The following is a 24,796-nucleotide window of genomic DNA, read 5'->3' on the forward strand; positions in this document are numbered from 1 at the left end:
AACTTCACTTTCCAATGAGGAATCTGAAGTTCAGAGAAACAGGACGAGTTCCAGGTTAGAGATGTGGAAGAAAGCAGAGAGAGACGGAAGCCATGTTTTCTAACTCACACATGCCCTCCACCCCACGGCCGTCTCTCCCTCCACCCACACCTCTGCAGCTCCTCTCCTGCACAGCTCTGTTGTTCACCGCACGACCCAGATCCATCTTTCATCAAATCACAACCTTTTCAATCTGCTCTTTTCTCTTCTCTTCGCCAGATTTTTATTCAGAGTCCAGCTCAGTGCTGTCTGAACAGCAGAGCATGGATAGGATACATCAAGGAACCACTGTCAGAGCTTTACTTTTCAAACCCCACATTTTATTCATCATATTCTTATGAATAATACAAACTAATAATTGGTGCACACATATGCAGTAATGACCAACTGTTGGAACAGATTATTTTGTCAAAGTAAGAGAGAGGGGGTGGATGGAGAGAACAAGAGTACACAGGAAAATACGTTCAAAGTGAAAGCATAGGTAGGCATAAGGGGAGGGCAGATCTTGCATTCTGACTTGGCTTCTTTCTCTCTCCGGCTTCCTTCATTTCACAGTCTTTAATTCACCTGTATAGTGCACCATGGGCAACAAGGGCCTCCCTCAAGTTCTTCAGGGTGCTTACTCACTGATTTGATTCTTCTAGAACCTGGCTCCTCCTACATCCCACCTAACTAGCACGTATTTGTTGTTGTTGTTGTTCCCATCTCAGCTGAGATGCTGGTTTCTCTGAGCAATTTTTCATTGACCTGCCTCAATCTCACAGCCTCTCTTTGTGTCACTGGCTAGTTCTTCTAGCGTTTCTCAGTTGTCTTCATCTACACACAGTCTGTCTCCACCACAAAAGGAAAAAAAAGAACGCTGTATGGGCAAGTGTTACGTCAGCTTCATTCACTGATGACAGTTTGAACAACCCCACTAAAACTAACACTGAAAGCTAATGCTCCTGGTGGACTCATGAGGCAGAAGCCTACCCTGACTGTGGTTTGGGGTGGTGGAACCTTGGGGAGGTGATGTCCAATGAGAATACAAAGATGGGGCACTAATTAAGTGGGACTGTGGCTTTGTACAAAGAGGGGCAAGAAGTAAGCCAGGATGTTCGGTCCTCACATCCTGTGATGTTCTGCCCTGCCCAGGGACTCTATAAATGTCTATTACCATCCCCCAAAGCCACTGCTCATGAAGAGGCTTCCCAGCCTCCAGAGCCATAGGCCGCATAAACTTTCCTTTTCAGTTACCTGGTGTAATTCAATTACAGAAGTAAAAAAGAAAGCTATTCCCCAGTCCTCATCCTAAGTCTGGTATCAAAAAATATCTTTTGAACGAGTGAAAAAATAACATTTTAAAATTACCTATCCTCTTTGATTTTTGGTTTTATCTATATTAATAGTATTAAGTTGAAATTCTAAAAGTTATACTGTTAGAAAATGCAGTACAGATTGAACAACAGTGATTTATAAATATTGCGCAAAACTGGACATTTATCTTAATTCTTTGACTTAAGTCCTTTCCCTGTAACCTGAATAAGAAGCATCCTGTTCCGTGCCTCCTCATTTTCTTGCATTATTAAATTACAATTTATGAAAACATTCAAAAGCTAGCAATTTCAGAGCTTTTTCCTTCTCCCATACCGTTTGCAGAGAGAACTAAAATAGAATTCAGTAGCTTACACATAGAGCACTGCAGTAGTGTAAAATATAATTCAGTAGCTTACACATACAGCATCGTAATTTACATGCAAGGTTAAAAGAGGGAATTACACCATTTCATAAATAATGAATGCCTGTTTGGAGATAGTGGAAGAGTCGAGTTCTAATGCCTCAAGATTCTGACCAAATATTTGTGTCTCATGCTGAAGATCCCTGGAAAGGCATTCCTGAATTCAGGTATACCCATTATTGTAGGGAAGTGAACCATTTATTACCTGTGGTTGCAAACATCTGCTATTTCATCTCCCAGTTAGGATTAATCTCTGTATATATTCCTATGATTGGAAACAACTACTGATTATGATCTAATCCAAGAAACTGATGAATCTTGTGCATCTTCATTCATGGTGGGTGTGGATAAATAAAAAGGAAGAACATGCATGCTACATTGCCATGATTTGCTCATATCTATTCCACTGGTTGCCTCACTGCCTGTTACTGAAACTTTGCAGCAGTTTCTCATGGCCTGTGAGACACAGGAAGCTGGTGGTGTGGCCGAGCTAGTCCTGTGGGTCTTCACAGAAAAGGCAGCTGGGATCCTGGTCTGATGCAGATTCTATTTGGATGGTGAGGGAGTGCAGATCAAAGCTAGTGCTGAGGGCTCGAGCAATCCCTGTCCGGACTGACTGGCTGTCCTGGCTAGCAGCTGTTGATGAAGAAACACAGGAATATTAATGCAGATAATACATTCTTTCTCTCTCTCTCTCTCTCTCTCTCTCTCTCTCTCTCTCTCTCTCTCTCTCTCTCTCTCTCTCTCTCTTCTCTCTCTCTCTCTCTTTCTCTTCTCTCTCTCTCTTTCTCTTCTCTCTCTCTCTCTTTCTCTTCTCTCTCTCCCCCCCCCTCTCTCTCTCTCTCTCACACACACACACACACACACACACACACACACACACACACACACACGAGGGAGAGAGAAAGATGCAGGAACTGATTGATTTCAGCTGCAAGGGTTCGGTGCCTGATGGGTGCTAAATGCTAAAGAAGCATTTGGCTCTAGCACTTAGCTCTGTTCACACAGACAAGGCAGGGGAACGTGAGTGCAGTAAAGTGCCCCTCACTCTGCGTACTCATCCTACTCAATTACCTCTGCAGTATGGCATTCATAAAAGCTTCATATGGAAGGAGCGACAAGGCTTGGAAAGAAGCAGGACCAGACTGAGCTATTGTGTCTTACTGGGCGCTGCTCACCAGCCCCCACAAATCCCCCTTTTGTGGCCCTCGGATTTAATTAGAATTTATATCAAGACAAGTGGCAGGAACAAGGAAATATTTAGAGCTCCCCCAGACCTTCCCTAGAGCATCCACCTTCACTGCCCTCCTTTTTCCTGCCTTAAATAATATCAGAAGGCTGCAAAGTCGCTCCCCCCCCCCCGCCCGGGTAACCTGATTGTTTGCTATATTCTTCCCCTTGGGGTGAGAGATTGGTAGGGAGGATGCTGTAAGTTTCCTGAAGTCATATCTGAGCCCCTTGGAGAGGATGGGGACATCTGACAAAGCACAGCCTTCAAAAGACTGTCACTGATATCCCCGTCCCTTGCCTCTAAGTAACTTCTTCAGTCATCTTTTAACAGCCTAACATAGTACCCCTGGCCTGAGCTTTCTCCTAAGAGAATGAAAAACCTCCTACCTCCCATTTCCCCCAGTCTGAAAACTTATCGTGGACTTAATCCCCTTCCACTTGAAAAAAGCAGGCTTGAGTCTATTCTATGAAGTTGTTGCATGGACAATGGGTGGCTGACCATCTTTCAACACATCGATTAGCCTGTGGGAATTTCAAAGCTGAGCTTCTATTTCCCTTCTTTTGTGTTCAGGGTCAGAAAACCATCTTTTACACAGAAGATACTCCATTGAGATTTTATTTTTGTTGTCGAATTCATTCCTATTATTTAGACTGAGATGGCGCCCAGACAAACAGGTGGAGTCATTTTTTTTTCTGAGGCCAAGGGCTTGAAGTTGGGGAGATATTTTAGCCGTTTGTACTGTCTCTCTACCCTATGCAATCAGCCCAGAGGATGCCATTGGGATCATTGTTGCTATGACAACATTGATAAGTGGGTTGGTTTTCAGAGACGCTGGGTAGAGCAACACATTTTTACAGTTGTTTTGACAGACAATAGATAGTAAGGGCAGCTCTAAAAGGAAGAGAAATGACTGAGGTCTCAGGGTATGGAGTGAATCTTGCCCGGGGTGTTTACAAAACTCACTGACCTGTAGCAACATGAACAGAGAGAATCACTTGGTTCACTGTAAGCGACCAGATGTGCAGATTGTGCACAGACATCACACCATCAACTGCGAGGATGAGCTCTTTCACGCTGTTGTAACTCAGGCCCTTTGGAACACCTGTCAAAGGAAGAGTATGACCCTCTTGTTACTTATCTGAATGCGCTTGCTTGTGAAGGCTAAGTCAGCTGCACAGTTCAGCAGAACACCAACTTGCATCGAGTCCCTTCTTTGATTTTTTTTTCCTCAAATGTTTAAAAATCAGACTCTGTCAAAGGGTTTGTTACAAATCTCAAGTCCACAGAGAAAATACAGAATTTACTAGGCAACATCTAGCAATAGTAATCATCCTAACAGTGCTTTTATCTTTGCACAGTCTCTACAAAACATAATGAAACAACATGGGGTTTGGTATTATAAATCTTGGATTTACATTCTAACTACAATTATTGTGAATTTCCTCAAATTGTGATGCTTCCCTGATCATATGCATAGTAAAATATGGCCAGTAAGAGCAATGCATGCATCATGAATGATGTGGGGACTTCATGGAACAAGCCTGTTCTTTGTAAATTATAATGCTATGCAATGTCGGTTGTCCAATAAGTCACCCCAGGAACTGTGCTAAAAGGAAATGCTAACATTACAATGATAGCTTATCACTTGGTTTGCAAATTCCCCATTGTTTCGGCTGCCCAAGTCAGCATTCAACATCTGGGTCACAGACTATCATAAATTGACCGTCATAACTTGACCGTCACTCTTCTTTCTAAATGAATCATGTAGAACACATGGGAAGATGGGAAGACCACCAGCCAATCAGTTTGGTTTTTATTTTTTTCAAATTTATTTTTGACAGGTTCTCACTATGTAATCCTAGATGGCCTGAATGTATTATATAGTCCAGGCTAGTCTTGAACTTGTAACAGTTCTCCTGCCTGTATCTCCCAACTGCTGGGCCTTCAGGCATCTGCCGCAATGCCTGGCTAATTACCTGTTCTTTGGGACTGAACTAGTCTCGGCATGTCACCCCTAATGACAGAGATGCAGTCTGGGAAGCTCAGAAAACAGCCGTACCCCAACTGTGTTATGCCAGATGTAAAGAAAATCACCAAAATACAGAATAGAGGAAGGAAATGTGCCCAGCAAGCTTTAGTCATGAGCTACTTTCTTGACCATGAGAGTGACTACTGTCATCTATTTTTGATTAACTGGAAGACTCATGGAGCCAGGTAAAGCAGAAGAATGTATGGGTCACACTGGTTATGTGCGATGAGGTTAATTAGCAAAAATCTGCTTTGGGCTAAGAACAAGCTTGAAAAATCATTTCCCCAGCTTCCTACTGGCCTCTCTTCCTCAGCCATGTTAAAGTCCCATGCCTCTTCTGTTGTAACACAAGCTGTTCTATTCTTTCTCATGGTTTAGACAATTCTCCTTTCACTCATGTGTAGCTCCTCCCCGATTTTAGCTCCTCCCCGATTAGGAGAGGGCCAATCACTGCTTTGCTCAGCTTTGTAAGTCGAATTTTAAGGACATGATCGCACAGGGTTCACCAAGCACTTACTGAACAAATAAATGTCATCACAGTGTCCCTGTACTTCGAGGTACATGAGACCAAAGTGTTCAACTATAATGCTAAGAGAAAGACTCCACTTGTATTTCTTAGATATTTTGCCAGTATACTTGGGGACATATTTATAATTTTTTCAATATTTTCCTCTAATGTTGTATTTAGTATTATCCTTGGTATCTTTACATTGCAAGACAGAATTTAACACATACGTATGCTGTTTCTATTTGTTTCATATAAGAAAAAAAATCAGATATTAAAAATCCTTATCACCCTAATTTTGCCCTATAATACAAATCAACAGAGAACATGCTTGCAGTCATCCCTTTATGATCAAAGGGGAAAGGGAACATCAGTCTTAGGAAAAATGGTGAAAGCATCCCTACCTTCCATGAGTAAGATGGAGAAGTCTTTTAAGATCATGATGGTACTGACCAAAACCAGGATGGAAAAGATAAATGTGCACACCGGATCAGCAATTTTGTAGTCTGGCTGGAAAACACGGCAGCTTCGGTTAACTGAGTTCAGACTTTCTGTCAAGAAACCCAGCTAATAAATTAAGTGAACCTCTCTGAGTCCTTCTTTTCCTACTACCCATTTACCTTCCTCAAAGGCAGAATGCTGTTCCTGGGGACTCTGTCACAGAAGGAGCTTTAAATTTCTAGTGACTAATGAATGGAGGCTTCTAAAAATGTGCTCACAATAACTTAAGAATTAAATTTAAGTGTTCTCTTAAAAGACCCTGATTTAAAGTTTCTCAAATTAATGTGAGAACACTGTAGTCATGAAATATGTGAAAAGGTGGTCACACTAGCCAATGCTATTCAACCTTAACCATGAGTTAAGCATGAGTCTTGATTCTTGAGCCCTCCCCCATATATATAAAATCTTCCTCTCTTTCTCTTTCCCTCCCTCCATGAATTGATATCCTTGATACTGGAGTGAAATATGTGCTATTCTGATTGCAGTGCTGTAGTGAAGCTCACGGACACAGAAAGGTCTGAGCTCCACTTCCCTTGGGAAATGTAGCATCAACCTAACCCTTGTGTGGGGACTCGAGTTAATTTTTTTTGAAGTTGTTACATGGGATTTTATTAGTTACACAACAAAGAAAGCCATAATCAAAGTATTTACCAACTACATGGTGGAGGCCATGGACAGGCAGTTAGAGCAAAGCTGGGAAGATCCCACTATAGGTTTCAGGTGCTATCTGATGACATTCTAAGGTTTGGGATTGCTGAAAACTAGTGGTCTGTTAAGAATGCATTGCAAGCCGGGCGGTGGTGGCGCACGCCTTTAATCCCAGCACTCGGGAGGCAGAGCCAGGCGGATCTCTGTGAGTTCGAGGCCAGCCTGGGCTACCAAGTGAGCTCCAGGAAAGGCGCAAAGCTACGCAGAGAAACCCTGTCTCGAAAAACCAAAAAAAAAAAAAAAAAAAAAAAAAAAAAAAAAAAAAAAAAAAAAAAAAAAAAAAAAAAAAAAAAAAAAAGAATGCATTGCAAATTTGTTTTTTTATTAGTTGAAATAGATTGTTTAATACAATCTATTCCGATTATTGGTTCCTGTCCCCCAACTCCTCTCAGATCCTTCCCACTTCCTCACCTACCCAAATCCACACCCTTTCTTTCTCCCTCTCATTAGGATACACATAGGTACCTAAAATAATAATAATGACAATAATAATTGATAAAAACAACAATAATAAAAGATAAAATAAAACAAACAGAATAGGCCAAGACAAACAGAAGAAAAAGAGCCAAGAAAAAGCTCAAGAAACATAAATAGATGCAGACACACACATACACACACACACACACACACACAAACACACACACACACACACAAATCCCATAAAACACAAAAACAGAAGTCATAATATATATACAAATGATCTGTAAGATTTTTTTAAAAAGTGCCCTGACAAAGCATTATGAGACAAAGAATCTCCAACAACGCCACTGATTTCATTTTGTTGTGGCATCTACTCCTGGGCATGGGGCCTGCCCTTCAGAATGGTGAAACTCCATTGGAGAAACTAACTTTTCATGTATGAGTTGCTTACCAATTGGAAATAGCTTCTGGGTTGGGGATGGGGCTTGTGTCCTGTCCCCTTCTGAGCACTGGGACCACACCAGGCCTAGATCTGAGCAGGATGTGTGCATGCTGCCACAGTCTGAGTTCATGTGTACACGGGTCCCATTGGGTTTAGAAGGCTTTGTTTCCTTGGTATTCTCCATCCCTTCTGGCAAACTCAAACTGTTAATCTTCATGATTTTAAACTGTCTTTGCCTTTGACTTGAAGCTTTTATTTTACTTTAAAAGTTTTTATTTATTTACTGACTTGAAGTTTTCAAGGTGTATTTTCTCTATCTGAGTTCAGAATTCTTTTACTTCCACTTATGTATTTGAACATTTTAGGAAAAAAAACCACTATTCTCTCCAAAATGAAAAATCATGATAGCATGATGGAAAAAGGCAGAGCTGAATGCTGTTTTGGGCCCCACGCTCTCTGTCCCAAACACACGTCTCTGTTGGTAAGTATTTACATGTTTAGGATAGGAGACCTTTCTCCTTTCTCATTTTGACCCAGAGCTTTGCTTTGGGGAAAAAGAAGCTCCTCCCACACTGAGAACAATGCAAATAGGTCCATGAATCAGGTGTTCTATCCTTTCCCAGCCACGCAGTAGGCACAAGTCCCAAACTCAGTAAACCAGACACCCTCCCATAAAATGTGATTCTCAGAATGCTGGAGAGATGGCTAGCGGGTTAGGAGGGAGTGCTGCTCTTGCAGAGAACCTGAGGTCACTTCCCAGCACTCACATCAGGCTCCAGAAAATCCAAATCCTCTGATCACTGTGGGTACTGGCACTCATGTGTACATACTCACTCAGAGACACATTATTGGACTAATTTATAAAATAAACATAAATAGATCTTTAAGAAATATGACTCTCGGCAGTGACAAGAACAGGAGAAATATTTGATGAGACACATTTATTTCAGCATGATACCCATTGATTCCAAACTGTGCCCTTATTTCTACCTTGATTTTTGTCTCTGAGTTCATTCCATACTTTCAGCCAATTAGTATAATTTAAATAAACCAGAGATCTCATCCATTGCTTACATCTAAATACCCCGAGTTGTTCATGGTTCCATTGATTTATATCGTAACACCATGTCAAAAGGAACTTTCTTGAAAGACTCAAAGCCCAACAGATAAAGACAGCTCTTTAGAATCTGAGGTATACTAAGGATTCAGTATTTGTTAGTTTTAACTTTGTAAAGTGATTTGTGCAGGTAAACACAAGCTGCTAATATTGGTGGTGTTTGAGTCTTAATTTTGATGCTACCTCATCCATAGAATTACTATGATTACTAAACATACCTTAAAGTAGATAACGAGAGCACTAATTAGCACACTGATGCTCTGAAATACATCCCCAAGAGCGTGCACAAAAGCTGCTCTGACACTGGCATTAGCTTGTACATCCTTGTGGTTGTGGCCAAGGTGCCGTTGGTGCAGGATTGCAGTTAGTCTGAAAGAGATAACAATGTTCCTGACACACATACAATAAGCCTTTAAAAGCCTACACAGCAGAATGGATGAGTCACCAGTAGCATTTATTATCTAAACTATCAGGTAATTAAAGTATCAGTGCCTTATGGTGTACCATGTTGGACTTATATTTGATTGTAAGTATATCTTAGAACTTTTAAAAACTCCTATGGTGATATTTTATTTGTACTGAAATGTGATTTTATTTGTATGTTAATAAATAAAGTTGCCTGGGGGTCAGAGCTAATAGTAAGCCATAGCGGAGCTGGGCATTCGTGGTGCACGCCTTTAATCCCAGCACTTGGTAGGCAGAGCTAGGTAGATCTCTGTGTGGTCAAGGATACAGCCAGCATTAGAGACACACACCTTTAATCTCAATACCAACCATAGAAGACCTGGAGGTCTGTACAGACAGACAGTGACGACAAGGCAGTCATGTGGTTGGGTTTACAACCAATGAGAAGGCAGAACAGAAAGTCTATATAAAGACAAACACACAGGAATTAGGTCTCTCGGCTGAAGAAGATCGCTGAAGCAGGAAGGGTAAGGCTCTTAGCTCTGACCTCTTGGGCTTTTATCTTTACATTGGCTTTGTGTTTCTTATTTAATAAGACAGTTACTTCTACAAACTCCCAAAAGGAAATATTTCAAATATTCACCTCTGTTTTCCTGGAGAATTCACCAACATAATGCTACACTGTTCCACACTAAAATTGAAAAGCATTACTGCTCTCATGAAAACCAAACATTGGTCCAATTAGATGGCTGTTGGTTGCCCCCAACATGTAAATGCCACTATTGCAACCCTGAGTATACCTTGCTGGGCTTATCATTATGGTTCCTAAGGCTTTATAGCTGGCTCAGACTATTGGTGTTATCTCCCTTGGCAGCTTGTATAGAACCTTCAAATTCTATGAGAGTTAGTCCACCGCGAGGAGGCTTCCAGGTCAATACTAGCTCAGTTCCTCCTGTATACAAAGCACATGATGTCTTCAGCAATAATATCTTCAAGTTCTGGGAGGCAAGCAAGGATAGCAATAGCTTATATTTTTGAGGAATCTCTTGATCTCCCTTGACCAGCACTCAAAAGGAGGTTTCTCATGTCTGATACTGGTGTTTTGTTATACAGTCTATGGCTTTCAGAGGGAATTTATCAGTCTACGTGTCTATATATTTATGTGCTCATGTGTATGCCAGTGCTTGTGTGTGTGCCTGCTCATGTGTGCATGTACTTGTGGATACCAGAGAACCACCTTGGTTCAGGAGCTATCCACCCTGTTCTTGAGACAAGGTCTCATTATTGTGAGACTCAAGGATTTGGCTAGGCAAGCTGACCAAAGGACCCCTGCCTTTGTTTCTCCAGCATTGAGATTACAAACCACTATGCCAAACATTTTCTTGTGGCTTCTAGGGGTCAAATTCAGGAACCCATGCTTGTGATGCAAGTACATTACTGACTGAGCTATCTATCCTGCTCCCAATGTTAGAATCTTTAATTTTTTAATTGTGTTTAATTTGGTTTATTTGAGTGATTATTTGAAATCTGAATAATTTTCTAATGGCCAATAAAGAGAATACTAGGTCTGCATATATACTTATTCATACAGTGACTGAAATCATCTGATCTAGTATAAAGAACTTGTATATGTACACACACATATTGCAACATATTGCAAAATTTAGCCTGACTCTTTCAAGCAAACTGAAAAAGACATCACGTATGGGCAAAGTATCTGTTAAATCTCAGGCCATCACCAAAAGCAGAATCACAGATATCCATCAAGATTTGATCATTCCATAATGCAGTTTTCAGATTGTCAGTATTTGGATAAAAATTCACTGTCAACTATGAGTTACCATTCCACACGCCCCAGATGGCCTGATAGGCTGGCAGTCTATGGATCTTCTAGATCTGTTATTTATGTTCATCACATTGTCATTCATTCTTTTACTTGTTTTATTTTAAGATGATGGGGAACACATATTTAGGCACTGTTGTTTGTACCACAAACTGGGCATGATATCTCCCTAGCATACATGTATGGCACAGATAGCAGGGATCACACACACACACACACACACACACACACACACACACACACACACACATTTATGCTCATGTCTACTAAAAATAGCCACTATAGTTGTACCAGAAGAGGAATTTGGTTTAGATACACACAGCAACTGGGCTGAATTCACAAATTATGCAGAAAAACATTTCCTTTAGGGCTCTGTCTACAACTTTATCAAAGACTCTTCACAGTTGTTCTTGGAACTTTCTGTCCTGGTTTGGGGTTCCCAAAGAGCAGATTTACTCCCAAATTTCAATTCTGATATCTCTGCATATTTCAACAATACAACATCTAGCAGCCCTTGAAACTTACATACTCAGTTCCTGGAGGAAACGTTCTAGTCATTCTGTCCCTTTATCCATAAATCACCACCTGCTCACTTTCTTAGGGAAGGCCGGGCAACCAAGCAGGCTGTCGTTCTAAGTATGAAAAGTACTTGCAATGGTCAGGGCAATGCTGAAAAGCAGCTACAGTAAAAAGAAAATCTGGATGGTATCTATAGTAAAGATCAAGATCTACCCTTAAGGGCCCAGATTTAATGTAGTAGTTGGCTGGGTTGATCTGCCATCTTTGCATACCTACATGAAGTGTGACTCTTTGGAATAATACTTTTGTTCTCTCTACTGCCTCCCGGACATACTGTTCTCCTTATGTGAAGAGGGTACTATTTACCCCCAGTGAGCAGGACACATGTTCTGAGTGTTTATCTCCTAGAGAAGACAGACTCACATTCATCTGTCTGCATTCTTTCTTCGAAAGTGAAGCTAGTTTCAAGTTAACTCCTAGAAGATAGGATCTAGGCAATGTCAGAAGATCATTAAATACCATCTTTAACTTTCAGTTCAGATATTGTGCATATAAACTATGAAGTAAAAATGGAGATGTCTAAATATGACTCATATAATAGCCTGAGGGAACATTTTCAAACCATACAAGTTAGTGTACCTACCAATTGCAAAGATCCCATCATGCCTTCGCTTAAAAAAATGCTGTGTCCTTTCTATTTCTTCAAGCACTGTCAAGTCTTTGATGTCAACTCTCCCTTGTGAAATGTATCAGTCTGTCTTGGAAAACTTGGTGCTAGAGGTGTTTAAAACTTTGAAGTTGTGTGTGTGTGTGTGTGTGTGTGTGTGTGTGTGTGTGTGTGTGTGTGTGTGTGTGTGAATTTTCACATAAAATTTACCTGTTAAATATCCTTGATTTGACTATTCAAAATGCTCCAACGTTCAGAATCTTGAACTTGAAACATATTCCAAAGTTTCAGGTTTCAGGACATTTTAGATTTTTGGATCAGGAATGCTCAATCTGTATAATATTTTCATTTTACTGAATTACTAAATTACCAAAATGCTTTAGGAGCTTAAAACAACATGAATTCATTATCTTAGAGTTTTGGAGATGAGAAGTCTGATGTAGGTTTGGGAGACTGAATTCTTTCTGAAGGCATTTGTGGAGGGATTTCTTTTTCCCTAACAACTTTTTATGTAGTAGCATGTTGTAAGGCTAAAATAGAGTTTGATGGAAGGAAAACCCCCATTTTTGATTTGGTTGAAATATACAAAGGTGATGGCCACTTTATGAATATACAGCAAGAGAGACCTTAAACACAGAATCCACACTACAGTCGATAATTTCTGAGGTCTCTGTCAATTCATCAGTCTGAGAATTCATAATCTACTTACCTAATGAAAGTTTAACCATTTGGAAGCCACATCGCATGGGTCATTAACAACATAAGAAAGTAGAGAGGATGGAAACTCTATTCCAAATACATGGATCTAGATTCAAATCCTAAATCCTCACTACCTAGTTAAAATAACTGAGCTTCCCTTTCATATTTGGTGGGGTTGAAAGACCACAAAATTCAATTTGATATATACATCACAAGATCCTTTCCCACCCTCTGGCATGTTGGAAGCTTTCAAATATGGTAGCTAGTGGAAATCATTGTTTTAAAACTCCTTAATCTATAGTGATCGACACTATTTTCAATCTTACTGGCACTCAAATACCATGTCAGAACTTTGGCATCTTCACAGACACAGGAGATTTTTTTTTTTCATTTTAAAAATATTTCTCTAGATAGGACTGAAGATAAGCCAAATAGACACTTAGCATGGGATGACTTACACAATGTTGGCTGCCACTGCACAGCCTGAAACAATGATCATGATGCTTGCTTGGATCTGGTAATCAGGATACACCAGGCGCTCACAGGCAAGGTACACCAGCACACCAGTCACCACCCAGATGCAAAGGACAGACAGCAGGGCACCAAGGATCTCTGGGAGTCAAATTCACAGAAAGTAACATGAATATCACACTCACATCCCCAACTCCCCACAAAAGAGTCAGAGACTCTTTGATCCTCCTGCCTATGAACATGACCTCAAACTGTTGTTTTTTTGTTTTTTTTTTTTTCAGGGACTCATGAAGCAGAAGTATGAATGGATTTGAGAGCTGAGATGAGGCACTTTAGCACGGTATCCATAAAACACGAACATCAGAATTCATTATGCTCCCTGTTACTGAGTCATTTTCAGCAAATTTTTAGAACATATTAATTGCTGCCTGCCCTCCCTGTTCTCCTTGGGGATTTTAATTTACACAGGTGCTAAAATGATGGAAACTTATTAGAGCATGAAATAATGAGATATGACGAGTAAAATGTGTTTAGAAACTCTTCATTTCACCATAAAACATTTACAACTTGCCAGCACTGGCACCTTTAGAGGAACAAGCTAGTAAAAACGGAAGGCTTCAGAGTGTACTTTACGAAAATGGGTTTCATTTGCCAACCGGACATATTGTAAACACAGGGGCGAACTCAAGGGGTTCTCTGCACTCCAACTGCTTTTTAAGAGCAACTGCAAGGAAAAGAAGCATCAAAATGGAAACATTTGCATTAATATTTGAAGATAAGAGCGATCTCAATGTGCTTGTTTAAGAAAGAAAGTACTTTAGCTCACATGAACCTTCCTTAATACCTTTCCCTGTCCTCTCACTCAGCCTCGTAGATAGATTTTAAAAACCCACAAGGGTCTAGAAATACCCTGTGAGCCACTGGTCAGGCAAATTCTATTATGCTAGTCTCTGCTCTCTGCCCTGGTCTCATTGTGTTGCTATGACAAACACCAACTTATGGGAGGCATGGGTCTATTTGGCTTAACTTCCAGGCCACAGTCCATCACTGAGGGAAGTCAAGTCCAGAACTCCAGCAAGAACTTGAACTAGGAAGAAGGGAGGAATGCTACTTTATAGCTTATGTTTGGCTAGCTTTCTTATACAGAGTAAAACCAGCAGCTTAGGGAATGGTGCCACCCACATTAGGCAGGGCCCTCCCACAGCAATCAAGAATATCCTCCACAGACATGCCCACAGACCAATCTACTCTGGGCAATCTCTCAGCTGGGAGTCCCTTCTACAACACTCCCTTCACCTTATTCCTACATATTAGGTCCTATTAAGGCAGAATCATGTACTATTCCTCACTGTGTGGCTATCACTTCCTGGACTTTAGCCATTTATGTACGATCTTCACTATTTTGACACGTTCATGTGCCACTTATTGATCTTAGTCATTTTGCATTTTTCTCACAACTCACTTTTTATGCTTAGATTCTTCCTAAAGTTATCCATGAAATTACAAGTTTGATGTGCTACTGTATGTTTCATGCATAATAGAATGCATATGTGATTATTGCCCGTGCAACACTCAAAACATCTGATGGTCTATCCACGGAACATTTTCACACTCTGGGAAGTATTAATTCAGAGATTTAGGACTTGACTTCAGGTATCAGACCCACATGGTATACCTATGACTGTCTATCTGGATTTATACAGATGAGAGTTTCTTTATCTATAAGGTAGAGTTTTAAAATAGCATATGGATACAAGTTGGCATGTATTGTGGCTTGAATTATGTCCCTCAAAGATTTGCATGTAAAAAAAATGTAATTCATTGGTTGGTAATTCATATTGTCACTTTATTTGGAAATGAGGTCTTTGCACCCGACTAGTTAAGATGCAATCATTTTGGTATAGGATGTTCCTATAATCAAATATGGCTGGTTTACTTATTCTAAGGGGAAGTGTGGAAATAGACATGTATACAGAGAGAGTACAAGACAATATGAAGATCAAAGCAGAGATATTTAAGCCAAGGAACAGCAAAGACTGGCAGCAAGCCATCAGCAGGTCTGAGAGAGTTATGGAACTGGTCTTCACTGACAGACCTCAGAAGAAAACAACTCTACTCATGCCTTTATCTCATACTTTTGTTTTTCTAGACCTCTGAGAGAGTAAATGTCTCTCTGAGCTGTCCAGTGGGAACCTTGCTGTTAAACGTGGTTCAGGGAAACATACACCATTAAACAAACTCTCAAGAATTACTATTTAATTAGTTAGATTGTTTAAAGTTCCCTTTGCTGAACTTAATGAGAATCAGGCTAAAAAAAATTTCTGCTTAGCTGGAAACAGAGACTGAATTCACAGATGGTGAGTAGTATGGTTCCTATCCACCGGGGGATCTAAATCAAGATATTCAAGTTGAGCGTGTCCCATCCTAAGCCCTTGTTTAAAAATGTCTAGTGAGAGAAGAGCTAGGTGAATAAAGCCCTCATACCAAGCTCAGGGATCAACAGGCAGATCTAAACATTAGGTAGGGATCCAAAATCAACTAGCTATAAAAGAAACATGTGAGGAAACATGGGCAAGTGCTACCATGGTTTCCAAGAAACCAGCTAAGCAAGGCCAGCAGATTGGCCAGACTGGGCTGTAGATTCACATGGCCCACCTACGTCTCTAGGTAGTGCTTCACATGGTAGCCACCAATCATGTACAGCCATTTAACTAGACATACAATTAAAAATTGTCAATATGCCATACTAGTTACATTTAAAGTTCTCAATGTTTATATCATGCACTGTATTTCAAAATATTTTACCTAATAGCAGAGAGTTTTATTGAATATTCTTGGCCTTTTAGAATACTAGGGCTCATAGATTTCCATCATCAAGGGGACATAGTCTAAGCCAGTGATTCTCAACATTCCTAATGATGTGGCCCTTTAATACAGTTCCTCATGTTGTAGTGGCCCCCGATCATAAAATTATTTTTCAATGGTACTACATAACTGTAGTTTTTCTACTGTGATGTAAATATCTGCAGTGCAAAATATCTGATATGTGATCCCTGTGAAAGGGTTGTTCAAGCCCCTCAAAGGAGTAGAGAACCACAGAGGTTAAGAACCACTGGTCTAAACAATGATGGAAAATTCTGAGTCTACTCTCTCTCTCTTAAAAAGAAAACACTCTAGAGAAACATAACTGTTCTAATAATACCAGACGGTGTTGAATACATATAAAAATTTGTACTGACAAAGGCTGAGATCTCAACCAAACTCACATGGCTTCCAAGTGTCCAGGGACGGATACAAGAGTTCTCTAAACTCATTCTCACAAACTTTCTGATGCTGTTCATTTCTCATCTTTCTGGATGTTGAAGGGAAACCAATCCAGAACACCTGCACTGATAAACTGCTTCGTATAAAGACAGAGTTTCCTAGTATTCTAACTTCAAAAACCAATAGTTCACATTGTCAGTGAACAAGCTGTGGTTTGTGGCAACCAACATCTTTCACTGTGAAGGTTGGCCGTCAGGGTTACCCGTGCATTGCCATTAGATCTCCTTTGCCTTGGCTTCACAGCCAGTGCGAAATCATAGAGCTGTAACTATGTATTTCCAAGACTGGCACAAAACATTTCAACAGAAACTCCTCCAGCTAATATATAAACTCCTCCTGCAGAGAGGGGACATCCATCTGTGATGTATGTGGATGGGTGAGGGGGATACTGTAAAAAGAATCCATAGTAAACACTTTCCAGAGACTGACTGCATCCTGGGCAAGAGCAGGCAGTCACTCAGAAAAAGAAACAGCTCTGAGAAAGGACGAAAGAGTGGATTTTATGTCCTCCTCTTCTTTCTCATCATCAGCATTTTCTTCCACTTTATTGTTGCTGGTGATTAAGTGAACATGTATTCAGCTGTGCCATGCATTCTCTGAATGGCTGTCCCAGTGCATTTTCTGCTGCTATAATAAAATACTACAGGCTAAGTAATTTATAATGAAAGGACTGTTTTTCCCTCCCACTTCTGGATGCTGGCAAGTACAAGACCAAGGTTCTTGAAGTTGGCAAACATTTCTATGCCACATCATAGCACGAGAGACAAGCAAGCAAGCATGTGTGAGGCAAGGGAAAGAGATTATTGTGACCTCACCCTTCCTATCAGAATTCCGCTCCCACGATAACAGCATTGACCCACTAATGAGAGCACAGCTCTCATGACTTCATGAAGTCCCATCTCAACACCTTGCCAACAGTCATTAAATTCCAACATGAGAATCCGAAGGCAGCGTTCCAGCCATAGGAATGACTAAATGCTGTGTGTAACTGAGAAAGCCCCATATCTCAGGCCTGACTCCCTGGGGAGAAGTCCTTCACTCCCGCCACTCTCTTGGACTCTGTGACTCTAGTTTGTAACGTGGCAGAAGCTTCTTTGCCTTTTTCATCTCTCTCAAGGATGCAGAGTAACTGAAAGAACATTTCCTAGTTGCTGCTACACAGAGACCCTGGGGATGGTGCAGCTGCTAACATGATACACATATTCTTGTTGTCCCATAGGAGGGAAGGTACTTCGATGAATCTTGCTGTCAGCTGAATTAATGTTGAGAGCACACATTCCCACATGGTTATTTTATCCTGAGCACCAAACTTGTGGCCCGGTGGGAATTTTTGAACAGGGCTTTGCACTTTACCTTCCTTTTTTTAGCGCCTGTTTGACTCCGCATCACTGTGCATTCATTAATGCACAATCATAGACCTTTACCTGCTCGGTACCACCCAAAGGTCAGCCGCTTGGAGGGAGGCCGTGATGACAACCATAAGGAAAAGAGACTGAGCAGGAAACTAGTCAGGTCAATTAAGAGATGAGCAGCATCAGTGAGGACAGCAAGACTCCCAGCAATGTATCCACCTGCGAAATGCATAATAGCACACAGGGTTGAAGGTCCAGAATGCAATTCCACTCATATACATATTAAACATTGTTGACTCACACAACTGGAGAAGAAAAAAAAGTTATCCAAATAAAATTAATCCACTTCTTTTTCCCAATTTGAAAAATAACTGTGACCTTAAAAGTAGATAAAATTGAACATGTAAAAATGAATGTTAGGCCATTTCTAAGGCTGTGGAAACACAGAGATAGGAATTATGAGGCCAATAGAGACAGCATCTCAATTAGGCTAGGCAGGAAGCCTCAGAAATAGGCCTACAAGTATATACGGTTGTGGAGCTAGATTCTCAAGGTCTCATAATCCAGGTTGTACGTAGACTAGACCTTCTATCTGGAAAACAGTGTTGCATCAGCCCACAGACTGGTTATCTATTTGTAATTTTACCGTCGTCTTTTCTGCTTCCCTTTGTTCCGTTGAATTATACTACCCAGCTGCACTGGAGATTCGTGTTATAAATAGCGGGAGAGCAGAGCTGAAAGGGGAAACGGAGGCACGGTGCCGTGGACAGGGCAAAAGCGATCCCACGAAACATAGGGTAGAGAACCACGGGCACGTGAGCCCACCTAGCTTTTCTGGGCATTTGTGACATCTCTGTCTCTTCCCTCTAGCTCTCCTTTGAAAAGACCTCCAGCCTCTGAAGAGAAATGAAAGGAAAACTGTGTCCTATCCTTCCCGAGCAGGGCTTCTTGTTGGAGAGCAATAACCTTTATTGCTCGTACCACCTCTTCCCAGCAAAGAGCGTGTGCTGACTGATGAGCTGTTCCCCGCGGCTGTTTATTGCCTTGCGTACTCCAAGGCGGCAGAGACTGTCAGTCACCAGACCCTCCATCATCAGACTCACCTTGTCTCGCCTAATGATTAAAAAAAATTACAGAGATGGCTCATAATTGCAATAATCCCCACAGACTGGTGGCTCGAGCTGTACTTAATAACTGGTTTGTCAAAGTTTAATGGTCTGAAGCAAAGGAGTCTTCAAGCTTGTTACTGAGCTGTCGGCGCAAAACGCGAAATGATTCATTAGCCAAAAGGCAACATTTTGCTAACAAATCAGCTGTCCTTCCAATTATCCTCTAATGTTCCTCGATCCGCCAAACGCGGTCCTCATAATAAAGCTGTGTTAATAATGCATTATTTCTTGCCTGGAGAATGACTACATGCAGATAAGCAGCATGCTGCAATTTCAGCCATGAATGATGAGGATTCTATGCGCCACGCTGAAATTGCCCACTAAATCCAAGGAAGAAAGTCTTGGAGAAATTCCTTAGCAGGCTAAGCTAGACAGGAAGCAACTGGAAACGAAGGGGGCTTGCTTTAGAAGAAACATGTTAATGTGGAGACCTGGGACCCCACAGTCATTTCCCAGCCATCACAGCTGGTAATAAGAACTATCCAGAACATTGTGAGCACTGCTGAATGGAGCATGTGCCTTTGCATCTGAAAGCATGGGGTATTATTAACCATTAATTCAACTATCCAGCCAGCGTTTATTGAGCCCTTGCTGTGTGTGGTAGCATGGGCAAAGTACACAAAGATAAACAAATTACAACCCCTGTCTTCAGTGATCTCTAACACGGCACTGAAGACTTCCTTCTGGGCTGGGAATAGAGAGCCTGGCAGTACTGAGGAACTTTCAAAGAAGTACTGAGAGTTAACAAGAAAATAATGAGGTTTCATGAATAAATAGGAACATGGAGAAAGAAATAAAGAATATGCCACTTTTCCATAAAAACAGGAGATGCAGCAGATCAGAGGCCTATAGGAAATGAGACCCCAATGCTGGACTAGAGACAAAGGGACTATTCCATGTCAAGCAAGGGAAGCTGAAGGTTAACCTATGGGCTGAGGAGATCTGCTTAGGATTTTTAGGCAAGGCCAAGGCACGTTTTGGTTTATGTTGAGAGAGATCTTGGCCAGCAATTTAGAGGCTGACTTGGAGAGACATGAAGCTGGTGGTTAATACAAATGAATCTGGAATGATTATATGATGTAAACTCAATGATCTTTCTCATATGTGTATACTAGCTTTTAGCATGTGGAGGTGTGGGGGGTGTGTGGGTGTGGGTGTCTGTCTGTCTGTCTGTAAAAATGGGTGTAAGTGTGCACAAGCTATGAAACTAGAAAGAAGACCATGAGATTAGAAGAAAAGAATTATTGAGGAAGGGGAAGAGGGCAATACAACACAAGACAAGAAAGTTGAAGGGATGAGATAGAGATAGAAGGGTCTAAGTGGGGAATAGGAACAGGAAGGTGAAGTGGGGGCAGGAATCAATAACAAGAACAAAATGCTTCAGAATACCATAATGAAACTTAATACATTGTGTGCTAATTAAAAAGACCCACACAACAGTAATTGCTGAAGGGAACTATGGTGAATGGATGGAGCAGAGTGTTGTCACTTCTATTTTCAGTCATGGCAAGATGTGTGCAGAATGAGCTTAGATCAAGGCAACACAAGCCCAGAGAGGTCTCAGCCCTGGAAACAGATCACTTGAGGTCCATGCAGTGAAGGAGACCTTTGAACACTGAGCCTGCATCTTCTAGACACAGACCCCCTCAGATTTAAACAGATGGCTTTGAATTCCTGTGGCATTTTCCATGGAAGAAGAGAAATGTTGGAGGTGCTGAGAATATAACTGTTCACCTAATGATATTAGTTTTGGGGGGGGCTTGAATGAGAATGGCCCTTATAGGTTCACATATTTGAATGCTTGCTCCCCAGTTGGTGGAACTGCTAGAGAAGGAATAGGAGGTATGACTTTGTTGGAGGAGATGTATCCCTGAAGGTGGACTTTGAGATTCCAAAAGTCTACACCACCACCCCCATTCCCAGGTAGCTCTCTCTGCCCTCATACTTGTGTCTCAAGATGTGAGGTCTCAACTACAAATCCAGCATCACCTGCTTGCCCGCTGCTGTGCTCTTTGCCATGATGCTCATGAATGAAAACCCTCTGAAACTGTCATCCCCAAGGAAACTCATTCTTCTACAAATTGCCTTGGCCATGTGTCTTATCATGGCAACAAAAAAGTAGCCAAGACAGCTTTGTATCCACTACTGAGCTACACCATTGTATGCTGTTAATTCATATTCAAGAATGACTTAGCATCTGACAGAGGGCTGATCTCCAAAATATATAAAGAACTCAAGAAACTAGATATCAAAATACCTAAAAATTCAATTAAAAAATGGCCTACAGAGCTTAACGGAGAATTCTCAACAGAAGAATCTCAAATGGCCAAAACACATTTAAGAAATTGTTCAACATCTTTAGTCATCAGGGAAATACAAATTAAGTCAAAACAACTCTGAGATACCATCTTACATCTGTCAGAATGGCTAAGATCTAAAACACTGATGATAGCTTGTGTTGGAAAGGATGTGGAGCAAGGGGAACACTCCTCCACTATTGGTGGGAGTGCAAACTTATACAGCCACTTTGGAAATCAGTATGGCAACTTCTCAGAAAACTGGGAATCAATCTACCTCAAGACCCAGTGATACCACTCTTGGGCATATACCCAAGGGATGCTCCATCATACCACAAGAACACTTGCTCAACTATGTTCATAGCACCATTATTTGCAATAGCCAGAACCTGGAAACAACCTAGATGCCCATTAACTGAAGAATGGATAAAAAAAAAAAATGTGGTACATATACACAGTGGAGTATTACTCAGCTGCAAATAACAATGACATCATAAAATTACCAGGCAAATAGATGGAACTAGAAAATATCATCCTGAGTGAGGTAACCCAGACTCAGAAAGACAAACATGGTATGTACTGACTCATAAGTGGATACTAGATGTAAAGTAAAGGATAATCAGACTATAACCCACAGCTCCAGAGAAGCTACCTAACAAGGAGGACCCTAAAGGGACATATGGATTGCCCTAAGAAGGGGAAATAGATGAGATCTCCATGAGTAAACTGGGGTGGGGGGAGAAATAGAGGGTAAGGGATGGGAGATGAGAACATAAGGGAATGGGATGGTCAAGTTGGAATAGGGACGGAGTGGGAGAGCAATGAAAGAGATCTCTCGATAGAGGGAGACATCATGGGGATAAGGAGAAACCTGGTACTAGGGAAGTTCCCAGGAATCCACAAGGATGACCCCAGCTTAGACTGCTAGCAGTAGTGGAGAGGGTGCCTGAGATGGCTTACCCCAGTAATTAGATTGGTGACTACCCTAACTGTCATCATGGAGCCTTCATCCAATAACTGATGAAAGCAGATACAGAGGTCTATAGCCAAGCACCAGGCTGAGCCCCAGGAGTCCAGTAGAAGAGAGGGAAGAGGAATTCTATGAGCAAGGGATATCAAGATCATGATGGGGAATCCTACAGAGACAACCAAACCAAGCTAGTGGGAACTCATGAACTTTAGACCAACAACTGTGGAGCCTCCACAGGACTGGACTGGGCCCTTTGCATAAACAAGACAGTTATATAGCTTTATCTGCATAAAGGGCCCCCTGGCAGTTGGATCAGGTTCTATCCCTGGTGCATGAGCTATCTTTTTGGATTCCATTACCTATGGTGGGACACCTTGCACAGCCATGATGAAGGGGAAGGAGCTTGGACCTACCTCAACTGAATGTACCAGGCTCTGCTGACTCTCTATGGGAGGCCTTACATTTTCGGGGGAGGGGATGGGGGTGGGTTAGGGGAGGAAGGCTGGGGGGTGGGAGGAGGGAAGAGAGGGAGATCTGTGGTTGGTATGTAAAATGAATAAAAATGTCTTAAAGAAAAAAGTATATTGGAACATCAAAAAAAGAATGACTTAGCTATTATATGGGTGGCATTTTATTATACTGTACTATTTAATACGGTGTGTCAAAACCTTGAGTTAATATTTAGCAAGTATTTAAAACATACTACAGTTTTCATGGTCCTGTTTTAAAATTTTCCTAACAGCAGAAACCACAAAAAAAATTCCTGTGACCTGAATTGGGGTGGCAGGCACAGGAGAAATTGGATGGGGAAATGGAGGGGCCAGTGTGATATAGATTTCATGCTCGTGTATCAAGTTCTCAAAGGGTAAACTTTTTAAATAAAAAATATTTGTGACCTGGGTTGCTACGGTAACTACAGAATAAAGCAAATAAAAAAAACTACTAATCAAACATGCGGGTGTCTCACATTACAGCTACATCTTTCTCTTATAAGGGAAGGCTCTCACTCTCAAATTCGTGTCCTCTTGAGCCTGCTCCAGCTCTGCATCACTGCCAGGCAATATCATCTCTCCCATCCTTATGCAACCCTGAATGTGGTACCTCAGATGCCTCTCCCTGCCTAACTATCAATTGCTTCTAGCAATGACACACTTGAGCTTATTTCCCTGAGTTCTCAGCATCTACCTTTCATCTTTTCAAATAGAGATATGAGTTCGTATCTGCAATATAACTCCCCTTGATGGCCTTCGCACAAAGAAGAATATTTTCAAGCTGCCAAAAGCAGTCCCAGTTTGACAGCTCCAGAGGCCCAAGAGTGGGCTTGTTGTGCCCATCCCCTTCATTCCTTGGTTCTTCCACCACTCTGATGAGCACACTGTGGCAGTAATCTCCCTCAACGCAGCCCAATGGTCCCCGATTCTCTCCTAATCTAAGCACAGTGGCAAAGCTAGCTCTCCAAAGGACCTGGTTCCCTGGATGAGCCCCCAATTACCATTCTGCCTTAGGAATTCTCTTTCAGATCTAAGTCATAAAAAGCTTAATCTAAATTAGCTCAAACAACAGAAAGATTTTAAGTCATTGGCTCGTATAAATGAAAGTGAATATGGGGATAACTGAGCAGGTGTGTCCTAAGTCTAAGGATCAAAAGATGTTACTAAGGCAGATTATTGAAGGCAGATAAGATACAGGTGGGGCTCTGGAAGCTCTGGGACTATATCATTCCACATTAATATGGAAAGAGAGTATGTTTTTATTCAGCCTCTTTATACAAAGACCAGAGACTGTGAGTATCAGGTCCTCAGGCCAGGAGGACTTGGCTTGCAGCCATGATGGACAGTGAGAAGGCAAGCTGAACGGAACTGTTAGCCTCCTTGAAGCCGTTGTGCCTACATCTCTAAGGGCATTATTCCCTGTCCTGCTTCAGACATACCCATAGAGACATCTGAAGGTAGGGCCTGATAGTTGCCACCTCTCAGACTACAGGAATAAATAATGAGCTGCTTGGTTGTGCTTTTGCTAGTTTTATTTCTTCATTTATAAAATTTTTAATTAAAACACAATTGCATCACTTTCAGCCATCTATCAAAAAGACTTTCTCATTTCATTTGGGAACTGTTGGAGCCCATTTAGGCTTTACCCAGCAGGTGAGCCCGGTACCAGGTGTCTGAGATGGTTAGCACTTGGCTGTGCTGGGGGGAGGTGTTTTGCTCCACCCCTTGGCATTCCTTTAAATACCCTAGGGCAGAGACAGTGAGGGCCTAATGGATTAGGATCCAGGCCCACCCGAAGCTATCCTGTATTTTCTATCTGTTTCTCTCCCCTCTTTACTTCTATCTAATATTTCCTGCTGCTCCTACTCAAGAGTACTCTG

At 41.4% G+C, this 24,796-nt stretch overlaps 1 protein-coding gene across 1 annotated transcript in view; it reads right to left on the reverse strand.

The window, feature by feature from the left end:
* Positions 1–358: 358 nt before the first annotated feature.
* The window catches only part of Slc30a8 (solute carrier family 30 member 8), a 40,189-nt gene continuing 15,751 nt past the window's right edge, over positions 359–24,796 (reverse strand). The window contains exons 3-8 of the mRNA XM_006982397.4: positions 18,062–18,208; positions 13,301–13,454; positions 8,928–9,078; positions 5,926–6,031; positions 3,955–4,089; positions 359–2,392 (exon numbers count right to left, since the gene is read on the reverse strand). Of these exons, the coding sequence (XP_006982459.1) occupies positions 2,247–2,392; positions 3,955–4,089; positions 5,926–6,031; positions 8,928–9,078; positions 13,301–13,454; positions 18,062–18,208 (839 nt within the window). The 3' untranslated portion in view covers positions 359–2,246. The remainder of the gene's footprint in view (positions 2,393–3,954; positions 4,090–5,925; positions 6,032–8,927; positions 9,079–13,300; positions 13,455–18,061; positions 18,209–24,796) is intronic.

This window comes from Peromyscus maniculatus, chromosome 20 (genome assembly GCF_049852395.1).
Source record: "Peromyscus maniculatus bairdii isolate BWxNUB_F1_BW_parent chromosome 20, HU_Pman_BW_mat_3.1, whole genome shotgun sequence".
Classification (NCBI taxonomy): domain Eukaryota; kingdom Metazoa; phylum Chordata; class Mammalia; order Rodentia; family Cricetidae; genus Peromyscus; species Peromyscus maniculatus.